Source organism: Doryrhamphus excisus, chromosome 11 (genome assembly GCF_030265055.1).
Source record: "Doryrhamphus excisus isolate RoL2022-K1 chromosome 11, RoL_Dexc_1.0, whole genome shotgun sequence".
Lineage (NCBI taxonomy): Eukaryota > Metazoa > Chordata > Actinopteri > Syngnathiformes > Syngnathidae > Doryrhamphus > Doryrhamphus excisus.
The window spans coordinates 4,335,519-4,351,905 of NC_080476.1; the positions used below are offsets into that span (position 1 = coordinate 4,335,519).

Consider the following 16,387-nt stretch of genomic DNA (forward strand, 5'->3'; position numbering starts at 1 on the left):
GAGCACCAACAGAATTTGAAACAATTGATTCTGTTTTATACACAAAGTAAGGACACACAGTTGTCACTGATCAAATGTTGAAATCCAACACAGAAGATGACTCGTGTAAACAGTCCTCCATAGCTCGGAGCTCCTGGACTTCAGGGGCCTGGGGGCCACAGTGCAGGGAGAGGAGGTGTCGGGCTTTGGGAATGATGGCGAGTGCGGACCTTCTGAATCCACTGCAAGTGAGATGATATGATGACCATATTTTTAAAAACATTCTACGAGGCAGACTCACCCATTGAAGTGCAGCTGAGCTAACTTGAAGAGTTGTCGAGCCATTTCAACGCTGTCCTCCCCAAACTGGGAGCCGATGGCGGTGGTGCTACGCTCCATGTGTGAAGCTGCACATCTCCACTGGCCTGCAGGAACAAGCGGAGATGGGTTCTTCATTCATCGACTAAAGTGCTCTTCTTCCTCTTGACCCCATTAAGACGCCATCAAATCCCCACCCATTGTGGCGTGCGCTCTGGCCATGGCGTCCGCAACCTCCCCCTGTAGAGGGTGTGTCTCTGCTAGCGTCCGGTCAGACCGGCGCCGCGTTCTTTCCAGCAGGACCAGGGCTTCACCTGACGGGAAGGCGAGATGAACATGAAGATACTCCTGAGAGAATCAAATGAGATTTCAGATGGGTGCTCACCTGGTCTCTGTCTCTCCATGAGGTCCACGGCTAACTCCAAGTCCTGCTGGACCTCCTGCAACCTCTGTCTCACCTCAGAGGATGACATCAGATAGCTGCAAGACGGGTGTGAGCATTTAAAGTGTCTTCCTGTGTCCTGCATCTGGGGATAGTTTGACAACACAGTTATCTCGTGGTTAGCACTGCTCTGCCTCACGGCGAGAAGGTTGTGGGTTTGAATCATGGGGGGTCCAGACTATTTCCACTGAGGGCCACATACTGAAAAATCGGCCCCAACGTTTGGTCTGTACTTCCTAGCTCAGCAGACAGATAGCAGATAAGACTCCAGTTGAGGGGGCAGGCTTGACAGTAAATAAATGAGACCCACTGCTCGAAGTGAATGGTCATTCGTCACGTGATTGACAGGTGGTCTCACCACAAGGGAAGCCTTGCATTCAGCACACAGCAGTCCAGATGTTCCACCTCCACATTGACCTTTTATGTCCTCTATCTGGTCCTCCATCTGCGTGCAGGCCTCACACTCGCACAGGAAGAAGTACTGCTCCTGCAGGAGGCGCCTGCGCTCCCCGGTAGTCATTCTACTGCTGCTAGGACCTGAGGACCAGAATAGCACCTCCATCATGTATTAAATCTGCTCCAGTTCTCTGCAAACATTTGTTCCTACCATAGCAGTGTGTGATCTCTTGTCCAGGAGACACACTTTGGGACGCTCTTATGGCGACAGCCACGCCGCTGCCGTTAGTCAGGGCATCTCCGATGCTGAACACCAGGCTGGTGTTGGGACGGCAGGAGTGGTTGAGGAGACTCAGTGTTGGGAATATGGCTGTGGCCATGCGTGCTTCCTGACTGGATTGCACTAGAGCATCTGACGGACCTACCAGGGACAAAGGAAGTCCTTGGTGTGGTGTCACAAATGACTATGACTTGAATGATACTCTTTAACAAGCCTCACCTTGGTCTTGGAGCGTGAGAACAGCCTGGCTGTTGCAGCGTAATTGCAGCAGGTGCCTGAATGCCACACTTCCCAACAGCTGCCACTCTGGGCTCAGATCCAGGTCTGCATCCTGATCTGGTTGTTCCGTCAGTGGTCCGCAGAGATCCTTCGCTGAAGGCGGTGGTCCTGTCCTGCTGAGCTTCATACAGAGCGCCGCTATGGTCACCGCACATAGGAAAAGCATGCTGGGACTCTGGTGGTTCAAGTGGTGCAACAGCTGGAACACGCTCATGTAGGAGTGAGCGGAATATTCTGAGGGATGTGCGTTCTCTCGAGACGACTCCATGACCACACGGATGGTCTTCACGCCAGCTTTCAGCGCTATTCTAAGAGCGAGCTGTGACATCACGCCCACCGCCATCAGATATTCCCCCAGTGGACACTCCCAGCGGTGGTGTTCCTCCCAGGCGAGCTTCTGACAGCCAGCAGAACAGTAGCGGCTGTAAGCGCACCCCACACATGGCACCGGATTTAATGTTTGCACCAAACACCTATGACAGCACCTGTACTCCGTCCCAAGCATGTCCCCCTTAGCTCCCTTTATGCTTGGAATGAGGACACAACTATAAGGCCTCTCTCTTAGGATCACCTCCCCGGCTGATATTCTCTTTGTAGCCACCAGGTGGCGACCTTTCTTTGGGCTGAAGTCAACAGCAGCTTGGGGACAAAGCCCTAATGTTAGAGTTCCGCTTTCTGCTATGTGTGGAGCTCTGTGGGTGTCTGAGGAAGAGAGGTGTGTGAGGCACTGTGCGTGGCGCTTCTCTAGCTTTTGTAAAAGATGCGAAGGGTAGTTGTTCCTCTTTGCTTTCTCAATGTCATCAAGAGCTTCCTGTAACAATGAGAGTGGAGCAGAATGTGAGTGAATTTGCAGTGTTTAGGAACGCTTTCCATTTAGTAGCTAACTAGTTGAACTTGGATTAATATCACCCTCTGGTGATTGCAGCGATGGAGCTGGACATGTCAGCTGTCATAAAGGGGGGAAGACAACACTTTACCTGATAGTGCTGCAGGTGGTAGAGTGCTGCTGAGCGGTTGGCATAGCACAGAGACAGCTGCTCTGAACCTTGGGGGGCAAAGCATACGCCCTGTCATGGCAGGAGAGAGACGCACTTTATGTTTGATACACTTTCATCAATAGCAGACCATAGTGCCTGGAAGTCTGGAGCTACAAAGTCACCTGTGAGTAATGCAGGGCTGCATCTGTGTACTTCCTGCATTTGAAGCTAATGTTGCCTCTCTCCCTGCATCTGGCTGCCTCCCCTGTATCTTTGTGTCCATGGTGTCTTGCAGAGATGCTTTGTAGACAGCACACGTCATCCTGTCTACAATCACAAACGACAAACTTTATTTGTATGTTACAACTACACAGTGCATCTTTGTTCAATGCTACAAAAAAGGTTATGCATGGCTCACGTGAGATTTTACAGAGACATACAAATAAGTACATCTAACCACCTTAGCATTAACATCAACTCACGTTGTCACACTTTGGGCGCTTGAAAAAATGTCTTCTATTTCACGTATGGACTTGAAATGTTCTTTAAATGCAGGTTCGAGTGCGGCCCATTTACGAGCAACGTGGTCTTGCCACGGCATACACGGAAGATCCATTCAGAAAAACTAACTTTCGTTGGAGGTGCAAAGTTTAGAGGGTTATCGTCAGTCCAGTCTGCAGCCGTCACACCAGTTTGCAGCCGCCATTGCTAGCTAAAACGTTCGTCTTATTTTGAAAAGATTATACGTCATATCCGGTCCGTGTTGAATTAGACGAGCAGGACATTTAAAAGGCAGCTTTTAAGTTCTTACAACATTCGTTTAACCAACAGACATGCGTGTCACACTCACACAAGGGGCCATTGAGGTAAGAATAAGCACGAACAAAGAGCTATATCTTGACTTGGCGATGCGACTGCTACCAGTTACTGTTAGCTTGTATTTATACAACAAAGATTATGAATTGCCTGTTTCATAAGATAGACAACGTTGTCAAAAGGATATAGGGCGCGCACACTTGAAAGAAAGCTGCCAAAAGGTTGTAATATATCTATACCAGACCAGCAGTTGATGTCAATTCGTTAAAAAAGCACTATAGCTACTAGTCTGTCTATTAAATATGCTTGTTCACTATATATACGTCTTTATAAATTGACGTAGGTTAGTTAACGTGTTTTATACAATAAACGTACACAGATGTGAACCCTGGTCCTCCATTGTTTTGGTTGCCTTGTCGCTACGCCGAACACTATCACGCATGCGCATGCCCCACGTTAGTTCCTGTTTACAAGAAGTTACAATAATTAAAATTTAAATATACCGTTTTAAACTTCCACTTTGAGACATGCTTGCTTATATTTGGCTACAAATCGCTGTTTACGTGTTATTTCATTTAAACTATTAATGCATTATTTTCCTGACGCACGTTGGCTGAATGGTATGCGTTTTGGCCACACCGGGAGACAAGGATTCGATTCTGCTCTTGGTATTTCAAGTTTGAGTGGACTGTTGATTCATTTTTAAAAAACGCTTTTCAAATAACTCTCATATTTGTTTTATTTCAGGCCCTGTTCAAAGATTCTCATGTTAAGGATCCAGTATTGCAGGTTTTGGTGAGTAAACCCTTAAAATAATCATTACTTTCTTGGTGGTACAGATAGTCCTCGGTCTATGTTCGAGTTATGTTCCTATGACTGTGGTGTAAGTGTAAGTCGCAACACCCGAGTCACTCACACTGAACACACATTAAGTAGCCTAATGACTATGTGTGTGACTATGTATCATTCCATGTATGTATCCTACCTACATAGCTGCTTCTATTTATTGTTGTACAAGACTAATTATGTATGGTAATGCGCTGTAACATTATTATAACACGAAGACCGCCTGTAATTTAGGATTTTTATTGATGCAATCATTCCCTGTCTCCCCTGCCAGAACCTCCGTGAGTACCCAAGTGCCCAAGGACCCCCCAAGTACCGTCTGAACCTGAGTGATGGTGTGCACATGCTGTCTAGTGAGTGTCCTAGAGTTTGCATTAATGTTAAGCATCATTAAGTGAGTTGTTTGTGTTTGCGGTCGGTACTGAAATCTGCTGATGGTTCCACATCAGAGCAGACCATTTAGAAGCTGCCATCATAAAACTGAATGATGATTACATTAGAATGGATCCTTTAGGGAGTTGGTTTCAAAGGAATGAAAGATGATTACATGAGGATGAATCCTTTAGGGAGTTGGAATCAAAGGAATGAAAGACAGGTGAGGGGAGTGGGGATCCTGACTGTGTGTGTGTGTGTGTGTAGGCTTCTTGATGGTCAGCCAGTTAAACCACCTGGTGGAGTCTCAGAAGCTGACCCCAGGCTGCGTGTGTACGCTCAAGAAGATCACAGAGACGTATTTATCCAACAAGTGTGTGCACCTTCCACCAACTTGTTCTTGACCTGACAGCTTGCCATGAATGAACAGTGTGTTGTGTCGTAGGCGAGTGCTGATCTTGTTGGACTTGGAAGTGTTGCAGACTGCTGAGGAAACTGGAGGGAAGATTGGGAATCCCAGGCAGTTAAATGGTGTGAAGGACTTCCTCGTGAGCATGAGGACATTTTGGGAAAGCAATAATATTCACACTGTTTGTTTGAACTGTCAGATAAAACCTCAGCGTCCGACATGAGTAGCTCAGTTGCAGAAGCCTCCGTGTCTGACGAAACACCTGGACCATCTGGAAACAGCAAGACAAGTAAGTCACCAGGGATGTTTTGTGCATTAAATATACTAAAAGCAATCTAATGTAGCTCAGGCTAGCTAAACTATATCACAGCAAAATAGCCTTGCTTTGTATTGTAGATAACAAAGCAAATTTAGCATAATAACAAATATGTATCTGATTAATGGGTATGCTGGAGCCTATCCCAGCTTTCTTTGAGCGAGAGGCAGGGTACACCCTGGACTGGTCGCCAGCCAACCACAGGGCGCATATAGACAAACAACCATTCACACTCACATTCATACCTATGGACAATTTGGAGTCACCAATTAACCTAGCATGTTTTTGGAACGTGGGAGGAAACCGAAGAAAACCCATGCATGCACGGGGAGAACATGCAAACTCCTCAGAGATGGCAGAGGGTGGAATTGAACTTGGGTCTCCTAGCTGTGAGGCCTGTGTGCTAACCACTCGACACAGTGGAGCCGGCCATGATTAGTAATCTATGAAATTAATTTGAATTTTTAAAAAAAACGAGCTGCATGCTTTGGACACCCCTGGTAATACATTTTACAATGTGGAAAGCGTTCCTGTTTGATAGATTTACGGTTCTCAGTCTGGCCTGCAGAGGGCGCCATGCATCCGTTGAGAAAAAACACTGCAGCATGATTGACTTGCGTTTTCAGTATTTTCATCCTCACAGCTTAATATTTAATTTGATCTCATGTATGTAACCTTAGACCAGATATGTTGTTGTTTCTCAGTTTTCAGTCTTTTAACTCATCAACTTTACTGACAGACAAACATACCGACTGTTCGTCTGTCTAGCTCCATGTTTGTGTAGACATACTGTTTGTAGGCACTCCCATTCATTTGGATACAGCATCCAAACAGCACGCCGGGTGCATATTGTGTGTCTGCGTTCATGTGTTATGACTGGTGTTGCAGCTCCTCCACTTCACGGCTTCATGAATATTGCAAGGCCGTGTAGTGTAGTCGCAGATAGAACACGTCGACTCATTTGACTCAGCAAAGACGGGACGCCGCATTAAGTACTTCATCAGCCTTTTCCTCCTTAAAGCCTTTGATCCGTGTTACCGCGGCGACGCAGCCAGCCTGCTGCTCTCATTAATTGTTGCGTTGATGAAACGCTCATGAGCGTGGCCCTCCAGCATGAAACCTGCTGCTGGTGTGTTTTACTGCCGCTCCAAAACGCTTTCTAGTACTCGTATTAACAGCTGCTTCCATGAGGCGACACAAGCAATGCTGAAGGTCAAAAAAAAGCTCAAAATGGAAGTTTTTTTTAAATTGGTTGTGAAATGGACTAATGCATCACAGCATGTGTTGGGAAGATTACTTATTTCCTGTCGCTGTTTACATGTTGAGGTCAGACTTTCATAACTTTGTTAGGCATGTCCAATATGAACTAAACCAGTACCAGGCCCGTTTTGGTTATTTTTCCATTACGCCGGTAATTGGTTGTTGGGGGGGTGTGTGGACTCTGTTGTGATTGTTTTCTTCCATCCAATATGGCCGCTCATCTCTGCCAAATAGAGGTGCTGCATCCCTCTCATCATGCCTGCTATGAGTCATTGCTGGTGGTAAACCAGCGAGGGAAGGTGCGTTCACAGCGGGGAAGCCAGGCGGGGGGGCCCGGTGGCCGCTGCCAAACATAAGAAGGTTGTTGGCTATTGTGTTGATTACATCACCATCACGCTCTGCCAAGAGATGGAAGACATGTCCACTTTGCAAAGTCAAGTTGTGAAGTTAATAAGCAACAAAAAACATTAACTTTCCCAAACTCCAAAATAAAAACATAGCAGCAGTGGCGTCAGATTCGATATGTATATATAAATAGCTTATATATATTTTCGGTAGTGGTCTGAGGCGCTGATGTGTGTGGTCGTTAGTTGCTAGCTAATGTGTAGTAACGTAGTTGGATCTGTGTACAGTGTTAATAATAATGACAACGTCGCAGTAGCTTGGTTGTATATGTGTCACATTATGTAAATGGAGCATTGTTGGCGCTTTTTGGAGTCTTTCTCAGAAGGCTTTATAGGCCGAATTATGTCATTACATGCAGTAATGAGATGCTTTTTTATCTGTTTTGATATCTTTCGAACGCACAGAAAAGAGAAAGAATGGGTTCATACATAAAATTTCCAAAAAAGTTAAATTTTCCTTGAAGTGTTTATTCTTTAACGTCTGTCCCTTTTTTTCCTGTCCCCAAAGCTCATGGACAAGTACTCATGAGAAACTCACCTATGAAGCAGTCCCCCGTGAAGGCATCTGAGATGGCGGCTTCCATGCAGGTTTCTCCTACAAAGATATCTCCTATAAAAGGATCCCCCATGCAGACAAGCCCGATGACACCATCCCCTCTGAAGGAGTCCCCGATGAAGTCTTCCAAGCTCTCCCAGAGTCCGACGAATGTGATGCCAATTGAGAAACTCAACCCCTATGTGAGCAAGTAAGTTACAGGGTGCATGAGTGTTCTGCTTTTCCTTTGACCACAGCTACAAAATAACCTAAAATGGAGCCTTTTTGTTGAAGAAGGCTATTTAAGACTTAAATCACGTCAAAAAAAACAAATGTGGTGTCCGTGTTGATTTTGCTATGGTATTGTGTCAACAATCTTGTCTTTCATGAGTGTAAAAGTAACAAACGTATTAGCAAGCTGCTAAGAAGGATGCTGTGTGTGTACTGGTGGATTCTTGCAAGATGCGTGCCATATTATCCGCACACCCGAGGCGTACATTTTGGAGTAAATTTTGAATGTTAACCGAAAAACACTCTTAACTGGGGCGTACGCAAACCAAGGTTTTGAGATAACAAGGCCACATGTATTTGTATATGTGCATGTGCTTGCATATGCTGCTAGTTACAATATGGGTGTGGGTTGTGCTTGTGCATGCCTTTGTGTACATTATCTTTGTATTTGTGTGTGCTAAATTTGCATGGAAATGAAATAAGCAATTTTGCAGGGCAGATGCCACCAGTTAGCTTGGATTTTGTTATTTTTCTCGCTGGGGATGAGGCCCACTCCATTTCTTCCTTCCTCCCCCCAGGCGTCCATTTCACTGCTGTATTTCCCCATCAATTTGCTTATCATTTGATGAGGCCCGAGTGGTCCTGTTGCTATTAAATCCAGCAGAGAGAGACAAGCACTTGAGTGGACTTAATAGGCAGTAGAACGGATAGTGACGATGACTCACTGCGTGGAGGGCGTGGCCATCGGGTGTTCATTGGAAACACAGCCAGTTAAACAGATGAGGGAGGGGTTTGCAGACGATCCTGTGGTCTGTCCAGGGACCACGGTCTCTGGAAATGGCACAGATCAGTGGTCCCTACCACTAGGGCCGCTGAAGACACTGGTCCTTGTGCTCTATGAAGCGTCTAGTGTTTTCTCTCTTTTCCGGACATTTTGGCAGCACCGTTTGATAGATGGGTAGTGTAAAAGATCATAATCCCTGGTCTCTATAATACACCATATCATCATTATTACTGATTATGGAGGTCAAGGACAAGCTTCCTTTTGGTTGTTTGTCTATATGTGCCCTGCCTTTGGCTGGCAACCAGTTCAGGGTGTACTCTCGCCCAATGTCAGCTGGGATAGGCTCCAGCATACCGCCCCCCAACCCTAATGTGGATAAGCGGTATAGAAAACGGATGGATGGAAATTGAATACATTGTCTGAATTTCTTTGCAACTGGTTAAAATATTACACCATTGAAGTTTAAAAGCTTGTCACATTACCCTCAGTGCGACATCTTCATCTTGGAACTAATGTCTTGGAACTAAAGTTGGAACACACCGCTGCTACACTGACATGATGTCTATATTTGGGACGCTGTAATCCGATCACTGGGTTGGCCTTACTAAGGCAATGAGGTCATTCAGTTGTTGGACATAGTAGGCCTAAATAAACATTTATTCATGCCAAAATTAGCATTTTTAAATATTTGAGATATGACACACATTACATACATTGGTCTAGTTGTTTCAATAAAGTGATTCGACTCTTGCATCTGGGGCGGATTTGGCCCCCGGGCCTGAGTTTGACATGTAATCTACAGCACTGGTTCCCAAACTTTTTACAGTCACGTACCCCTGCAGACATTTGACATGAAGCCATGTACCCCCTAGTCCTGCACACTTCACAAACATAAGCCTTATTATGTTAATGAACTTGAAATATTGAAGATAATTCAATGGTTCATTTATTTGATAGTAATTCCGGGTGCAAAATGTGTATTTTGCATGGTGACATTGGGATAAAGTTTGAGCACTGATAAATAGATTAGTTATGCCACATATCTTTTATTCAACTCTGATGTTGACATTCTTCCCTTTCAATCCATTTCATCTGAATTTACCTAATTTAAGCTTCACCTTTTTTTGTCCACTCAGGATGGCTATGGTTTAAGTCTTCATATTCATTTCATAGCAAATAGAAGGGGGAAGTTGACCAATCAGAATAAAGCAGTATCTGTCCAAAGGTTTGTTTAACATTGATGTCTTTTTAGAAGTAAAATATTTTGTAACATTGTCTTATTGTTGTTGTGGCAACAAGTGGTTGCCTTTGTAAATACGACCTACTTTGGGCTGCATGTGCATGTGTGGGTGTGTTTGTGTCATTTACAAGTGCCGCTCCGTGAAATGAAATTGAATTTTTAAGATGCACAAAGTAATCATTCAGACTTAGTTGTTGATATGATGCACACGGAGCAAGGAACAACTTGTCGCTCTGTGTCTTTCCTGCTGCGGTCTCCTCGCACTGTGAGGTGTTCAAGTGCACTTGTAAGTTTTAGTGTTGGGCGGTAGTTGTTTCTCATATTTATTCATGTAACCACTATGGCACTTGATGCACCCATTGGGGATATGCGAACTCCACAGTGGGAACCACTGCTCTAAAGTAACAACATTGTGGTGGTTTTTCCATTCCCACTGTCCCAACATGTCTTCAACATCTTCAACATCTGTCCCCTGCTATTCCTGCACCCGCTGTCTGTCTGCCCCATCCAGCATGATGAAAACAGGCCATGAAGTGGATACTCTCACCAGCTGTGGCTACATCTTAGTCCTTTCTGTTCCCAAAACCTTTCCCCGGTACCCCACTACTCAGACTTCAGAGTTAATGATGTGACAAAAGAGAGATTAGACTCTCATCTTTCATCAGAAAAAAAGAGTTTGTCCCTACCGTTTTCCATTCTTTAGTAATCAGCAGTAGAACATACCAGGTAAGTTTCAGCAAAATATCAGTTCTCAACACAAAAAGGGAGAGAAAGCCTTTTTGGGATCAAGCATAACACAAATTAGCCATATTATATATTTAGCCAAAATGTCGAAACAACGATGCCACAACATAAACTACACAAATTTTGTTGTTTTACTGTTTTTTAACAAGTAAACTATTTACAATTGTCACATTTACAACTGAACCGTGTGTGTGCATGTTTGTTCCTTTCAATTCGTCACCTTTTTCGTGCTACACCGCGACATGCCTTTTCACTTCCTGCTTGCTACAGTGCATGGTTTACAATGGGAGAGATGCAGGCCGGGCTTTAATAAAATGCACTTCTCCCACTTTGCGGACGCTTTTTTTCGGCTTAAAACTGTCCCAAACATGCTCTCTTCTATTGTGGAGTTACTATATTGTCATTACTCCTTTCATTATCACCTTGTGCAAAAAACCCCATAAAAGATGAATAAATACGTCTTTGGGAGTGAGCTGTCGGATTGGAAAAAAACATATGAATATGTCTTCAAAATGTATTGTTTATAAATACCACCAATACATAGATTAGATTTTATGTAGCGCTTCAGAATGAAGCTCATTCACTCCTCAGTCACACATCGGTGGTGGTAAACTACATATAGAGCCACAGCTGCCCTGCGGTAGTCTAATGGAAACATGGCTGCCAATGGCCTCTCCGACAGTGTGGACAGCACTTGAGGCAAGGTGGGTGAAGTGTCTTGCCCAAGGAGACAGCGATACGCCCACTCATGACCCACTGCCATCCAAGTACAAACAGTACAAAATTCAATCCCTAGAAATCAAGAGAAATAAGAGTTACATCTAAAATGAAAGGAAAGGTATACAAAACTGCGGTAAGATCAGCCATGTTGTTTGGTCTAGAGACAGTGCCACTGAGGAAAAGACAGGAAGCAAAACTTGAGGTAGCAAAGATGAGGATGCTGAGGTTCTCATTGGGAGTGACCAGGATGGATAGGATCAGAACGAATCCATCAGCGGGACATTACATGTTAGAGGCCTTGGAGATAAAGTCCTTTAGGCCAGACTGAGATGGTTGGGACATGTCCAGAGGAGAGATAGTGAATATATTGGTAGAAGGACGCTGTGTTTAGAGCTGCCAGGTAGGAGGCGTAGCGGAAGACCAAAGAGGACATTTATGGATGCAGTCAAGGAGGACATGAGGGTAGTTGGTGTGAGTGAGACAAATGCAGAAGACAAGGTTGGATGGAGGAGATTGATTTGCTGAAGAAGCAGCAATGCAGCGCAGTGTTGTGTGTCATTAGCACACCCTAGTGGTAGTGACCACTAACCACTCTGCCACTGGTTGCGACAAGTGTCTTCAGCGCTTTAGTGGTAGGGACCACCGGTCCTTGCCAGAGGTCGTGGTTACCTGGACAGACCACAGAATCGTCTCCAACCCTTGCTGACAGACACGGCGCCCTCACTTCACTAGCTGTTTGTTAGTTACCAGCAAGCAGAGCTGATAATTGGCTCCTGTCCGGCTGCTGCTTTCCTGATGGCAGATTTAATTGCGTGGGACGTTGGGGCATGAATATCTGTCGGAGCGCAATTATCGTCGCCGTCACGGAGGTGGGTGTCAATCGTCTGGCTGTTGTTTAAAAACAGAAGCAGCTGCACATTTGTGATACAAGCAGGATTTGGCAGATTTACAGCATACCTCGTCGAGTCTTTGAAAAGAAACTCCTTCTTCTTCTTGGCCTAACTTTAAACAGACAGGAAAGTCCTTCATGGTGATACCTTGGGATTTGCTCTGTTACCCAGATGTGATTCACTTTGGTGACTGATGTGAGCAGTCGGGGTGCTCATTAGCTAAAAAGAATGTCTTCCTTTAAGTCATTGTGTCGACTGGCACACAGCGACGACCCCACATTGACACAAACCTGTTTTTGACATCTTTTTTTACAGGAATGCCATTCTCTGACACACTCGGTACATTCTACACATATTGTGTAAATCCTCATGAATGCATATTTTCATATTAGGGCTGTTTAGAAATAGTGCGTTAATGGCGGTTACTAAGTTTGATTTAATTACATAAACAAAGTTTACCTAGCCATGACAACAGACAGTGTAGCTCCCCATAGAGACACTCTTTTATACAGTAACTCTTTCATAACTTTGTTCTAACTCTGTTAAAGATTTATGTTTTGTTCCACTGTCTGGAAACCATGAACACACCAGCCTGAGCGCTTGTGCGTACGGCATTGTACGTGTGGAGACAACTCCAGTACGTTTACTGATATTCTTCTAGCTACATTTGCTGATATTCTTTTGGCATGGTTGCATATTATTATTATTATAATTATTGGGCGATATCCAAGTTCAGGGATTGGATCGGAAGTGGGAATGTACACAAACAGCGTAGCGCTCTGTATTGACTCATGATGTGCGGATCGATACTGAAACATTGATACTTCTGATACCAGCTCTTCATGCATCAGAATATGGATCGATACGTCTCGTCTGAATTGCAAATATAGTTTTCATCCTTGAAGTAGTTCTTAATAGTCATTTATTTTAATGGTTTTATTAATTTTAGTTTTTATGTAACGGGGTTATATTGTAAATCACCCCACTAGCTTAATATGCCGTGCTTTTTTCATTAGCAAATGTTATATTCCTAATGCTATGATATGAATACTTTTTAAAATTTACCACACATACGGTGAATTTACACAAAGTATCTTTACCACCGATGCCAACGGAATCCGTATTGGATCGGAAACGATATCAGTGGGACTGCACAAAACTATTTATTCAGATTTCCCAAAAGTGTAAATATCTCCAATACATATTTTTGGAATGTTAGATGAAACCTTGGAATGAGAGAGAAACACACAGGGAGAACATGCAAACTTCCAGATGCCCAAACGGAGATATGAACCTGCTAACATGCTAACCGCTAGCAACACAAATACCGTTGTTATTATTATTCATTCATTCATTTTCTACCGCTTTTCCTCACAAGGGCCGCGGGGTTGCTGGAGCCTATCCCAGCTGTCTTTGGGCGAGAGACGGGGTGGACTGGTCGTCAGCCAATCACAGGGCACATATAGACAAACAACCATTCACACTCACATTCATACCTATGGACAATTTGGAGTCACCAATTAACCTAGCATGTTTTTGGAATGTGGGAGGAAACCGGAGTACCCGGAGAAAACCCACGCATGCACGGGGAGAACATGCAAACTCCACACAGAGATGGCCGAGGGTGGAATCGCACTCGGGTCTCCTCGCTGTGAGGTCTGCTCGCTAACCACTCGTCCGCCGTGCCACCCCCATTGTTGTTATTGTTATAATGAAATGTACTTTATAGGTGATAGAATGCTCTGTAGTGATGCCACTGTTTGTGTTGCAGTTGGACCATCAGAGCCAGAGTCACCAGCAAGTCCAACATCCGCCAGTGGAGTAACTCCAGAGGGGAGGGGAAGGTCTTCTCCTTTGAGACTGTGGATGAGAGTGTGAGTAGAAAACACACTCTCACCCCACACAGCGCATTTTCACACCTTCACATGTTGCCTTCAATGTCATGCAGGGAGAAATCAAGATTACGGCCTTCAACAAGGAAGTGGACAAGTTTTTCTCTCTGGTGGAGCAAAACAAGGTGAGCAGATTGTGAGCTGTCTCGGAGACAGTTTGTGCTGGCAAATTGAGCTTTTTTTTTAAGGGAGGTGATTTCACTGACGAGCTTGAACAAAACAACATCTTTAGCTTAGCAGATGAGGGGTGAACATGTCTCCCCCGGTCTACATGATCAGTTTCTGCTGATTCAGGCCAAACAATAATTGCTTAGCACTGACATTGACAGTGTCACTTCTCGGTGACACTGGCACGCCATCGTGGTAAACAAGGCCACGGGACATGCACACGATAGGTCTTTGACGTGTTGCGTGAGAGGAGGCGCTTACTGATGGAAAGGCAAGGTCGGTCCTTATGTCTCACATTAGGATTGTGGATGATGGGCAAAATTGCAAAACAAAGGTGCAGTTTTCCTTCAAAGGTGGATCCAAGGTTTGTGGCATGTGACAAATAACGTACTGTACTTTTCCAATGCAATGGCACAGGTCTTCTTGATCTCCAAGGGCACTCTGAAGGTGGCCAACAAACAGTTCAACTCCCTGAACAACAAGTACGAGTTGACACTCAACTCCAACTCTCACATCGTGCCCTGCCAGGACAGCCAGGGTGTGCCCACCATGCACTACGATTTTGTGGCCATCTCACAGCTGGGGGACATCGAAACAGACACCTTCGTTGGTGAGGAGCGCTCTGTTTTCTAACGAGTGTGCTAATTGTTGGCTATTGACACGTGTGTCGCCTGTAGATGTGATAGGCGTGTGCGACGAGGTGGGGGACGTGTCCGTCATCAACACCAAGGCCGGCAAACAGGTCCAAAAGAGGGTGCTCATGCTGACTGACTCCAGTGGAAAGATGGTTGCGCTCACACTGTGGGGAGATGAGGTAATGGCCGCCGTATTGCTTTAGTTGTGTTGGCAGGTATGCGATATCATTCTGGGAGCTGTTGTTAAAATTTCGGCTTCCATCATTAGTGACATGCGAGGGTCTAAATATTAAGGACAGCTCGCAGCAAACAAGATAATTGTGTGGTTTATCCTCCATTGCATTCTTCTTCTGTCTTCAGGCTCAGAATTTTGACACGTCCCCTCACCCCGTGGTGGCCATCAAAGGAGCGCGCTTGACGGACTTTGGCGGCCGCTCGCTCTCAGCACTCTTTAGCTCCACACTCATGGTCAACCCTGATCTCCCGGAGGCCTTTAAATTGAGAGCCTGGTGAGTGTGCACCAACGCCAGCATCCTTTGAATCATCTTGCCAAAAAAGATGCAGTTTAATAGTCCAAAGATGGCCGCCTCATACTGTGCATATCTGCATGTGCGTGCACGTGCGCGCACACAGCAGCCCCGATGCGCACTTGTCAGAATGTTGGTGGCGTACATGCCTCCTTCTCCTCCTCCTCCTTTTCTGTCCCTGTGGGATCATCAACAGGATGGAAGGCTGATATTTGTGGATGCTGGCTTGGAAGAATGTGTGTGTGTGTGTGTGTGTGTGTGTTTGCACAGCCAGATGGGACACATCTACATGGAGCTTATTAGCCTCCCTGGTGCATGGATCTGAAAGTATGACTCACGCCTTCATCAAGGCTGCTCCCAAGTACGCATGTGGTGAATTCAGAATAGTTCATTGTTTATTTGGGGGCACCATGGTCCACATACACACAGCATCACTGGATCACACCTTTTCCTTAGGTGTGTGTCACTACAGCATTTTTAATAACCTCATCAGTAGCTCCTGTAAAGAGGCAGAGCTTTGTGGGATTGCTTTGCAATGATGCTCTCCACATTGTTTCTCCATCAAAGAATGAAAGTGGAAGTACATCACGAGTCAATGTTTACACAAAAGCTAAGCAGTTTTATGAACAGTGACATTAAAAGCGATGCACATGCATTATGGTGTACCCTTGTAATGATGTAAATAAAGGTGCTACGTGTTCTCTGCACGCACAGGTACAACCAGATGGGTCACTCCCTTCAAAGTCAGTCCTTGACAGTCCCCAAGTTCATGGGTGATGATGTCAGGACCAACTGGAAGTCCCTCAGCGACATCAAGACGGAACAACTGGGGCACACTGAGAAGGTGAGGTGCACACACACACACACCCACACACACCTGCTCCAAGATGCTTGTGGTATCCGGTGTCAAAGGTGCCAATTAAGTAT

At 45.1% G+C, this 16,387-nt stretch overlaps 2 protein-coding genes across 5 annotated transcripts in view; one reads left to right on the forward strand and one right to left on the reverse strand.

Annotated features, from left to right (window-relative positions):
- Nucleotides 1-3,550, reverse strand: smyd4 (SET and MYND domain containing 4). The gene is made up of 10 exons (XM_058086119.1): nt 3,154-3,550; nt 2,854-2,998; nt 2,672-2,761; nt 1,635-2,505; nt 1,347-1,556; nt 1,098-1,276; nt 683-824; nt 495-611; nt 281-404; nt 1-221 (listed from the first exon to the last, which is right to left on the reverse strand). The coding sequence occupies exons 1-10, from the start codon at nt 3,285-3,287 to the stop codon at nt 71-73; spliced, it is 2,163 nt and encodes a 720-aa protein (XP_057942102.1). The 5' UTR covers nt 3,288-3,550; the 3' UTR covers nt 1-70.
- The window catches only part of LOC131137802 (replication protein A 70 kDa DNA-binding subunit-like), a 23,597-nt gene continuing 10,616 nt past the window's right edge, over nt 3,407-16,387 (forward strand). Inside the window, exons 1-14 of one of the 4 annotated variants that reach the window (XM_058086122.1) lie at nt 3,574-4,155; nt 4,235-4,282; nt 4,608-4,686; nt 4,973-5,078; nt 5,151-5,236; nt 5,314-5,403; nt 7,603-7,682; nt 7,758-7,840; nt 14,010-14,112; nt 14,187-14,255; nt 14,716-14,908; nt 14,976-15,112; nt 15,294-15,442; nt 16,175-16,304. In XM_058086122.1, the coding sequence (XP_057942105.1) occupies nt 4,105-4,155; nt 4,235-4,282; nt 4,608-4,686; nt 4,973-5,078; nt 5,151-5,236; nt 5,314-5,403; nt 7,603-7,682; nt 7,758-7,840; nt 14,010-14,112; nt 14,187-14,255; nt 14,716-14,908; nt 14,976-15,112; nt 15,294-15,442; nt 16,175-16,304 (1,404 nt within the window). In that variant the 5' untranslated portion in view covers nt 3,574-4,104. Of the gene's footprint in view, nt 3,538-3,571; nt 4,156-4,234; nt 4,283-4,607; nt 4,687-4,972; nt 5,079-5,150; nt 5,237-5,313; nt 5,404-7,602; nt 7,841-14,009; nt 14,113-14,186; nt 14,256-14,715; nt 14,909-14,975; nt 15,113-15,293; nt 15,443-16,174; nt 16,305-16,387 lie in introns of those variants that run through there. The other 3 variants (XM_058086121.1, XM_058086123.1, XM_058086120.1) reach the window with 3 other exon arrangements.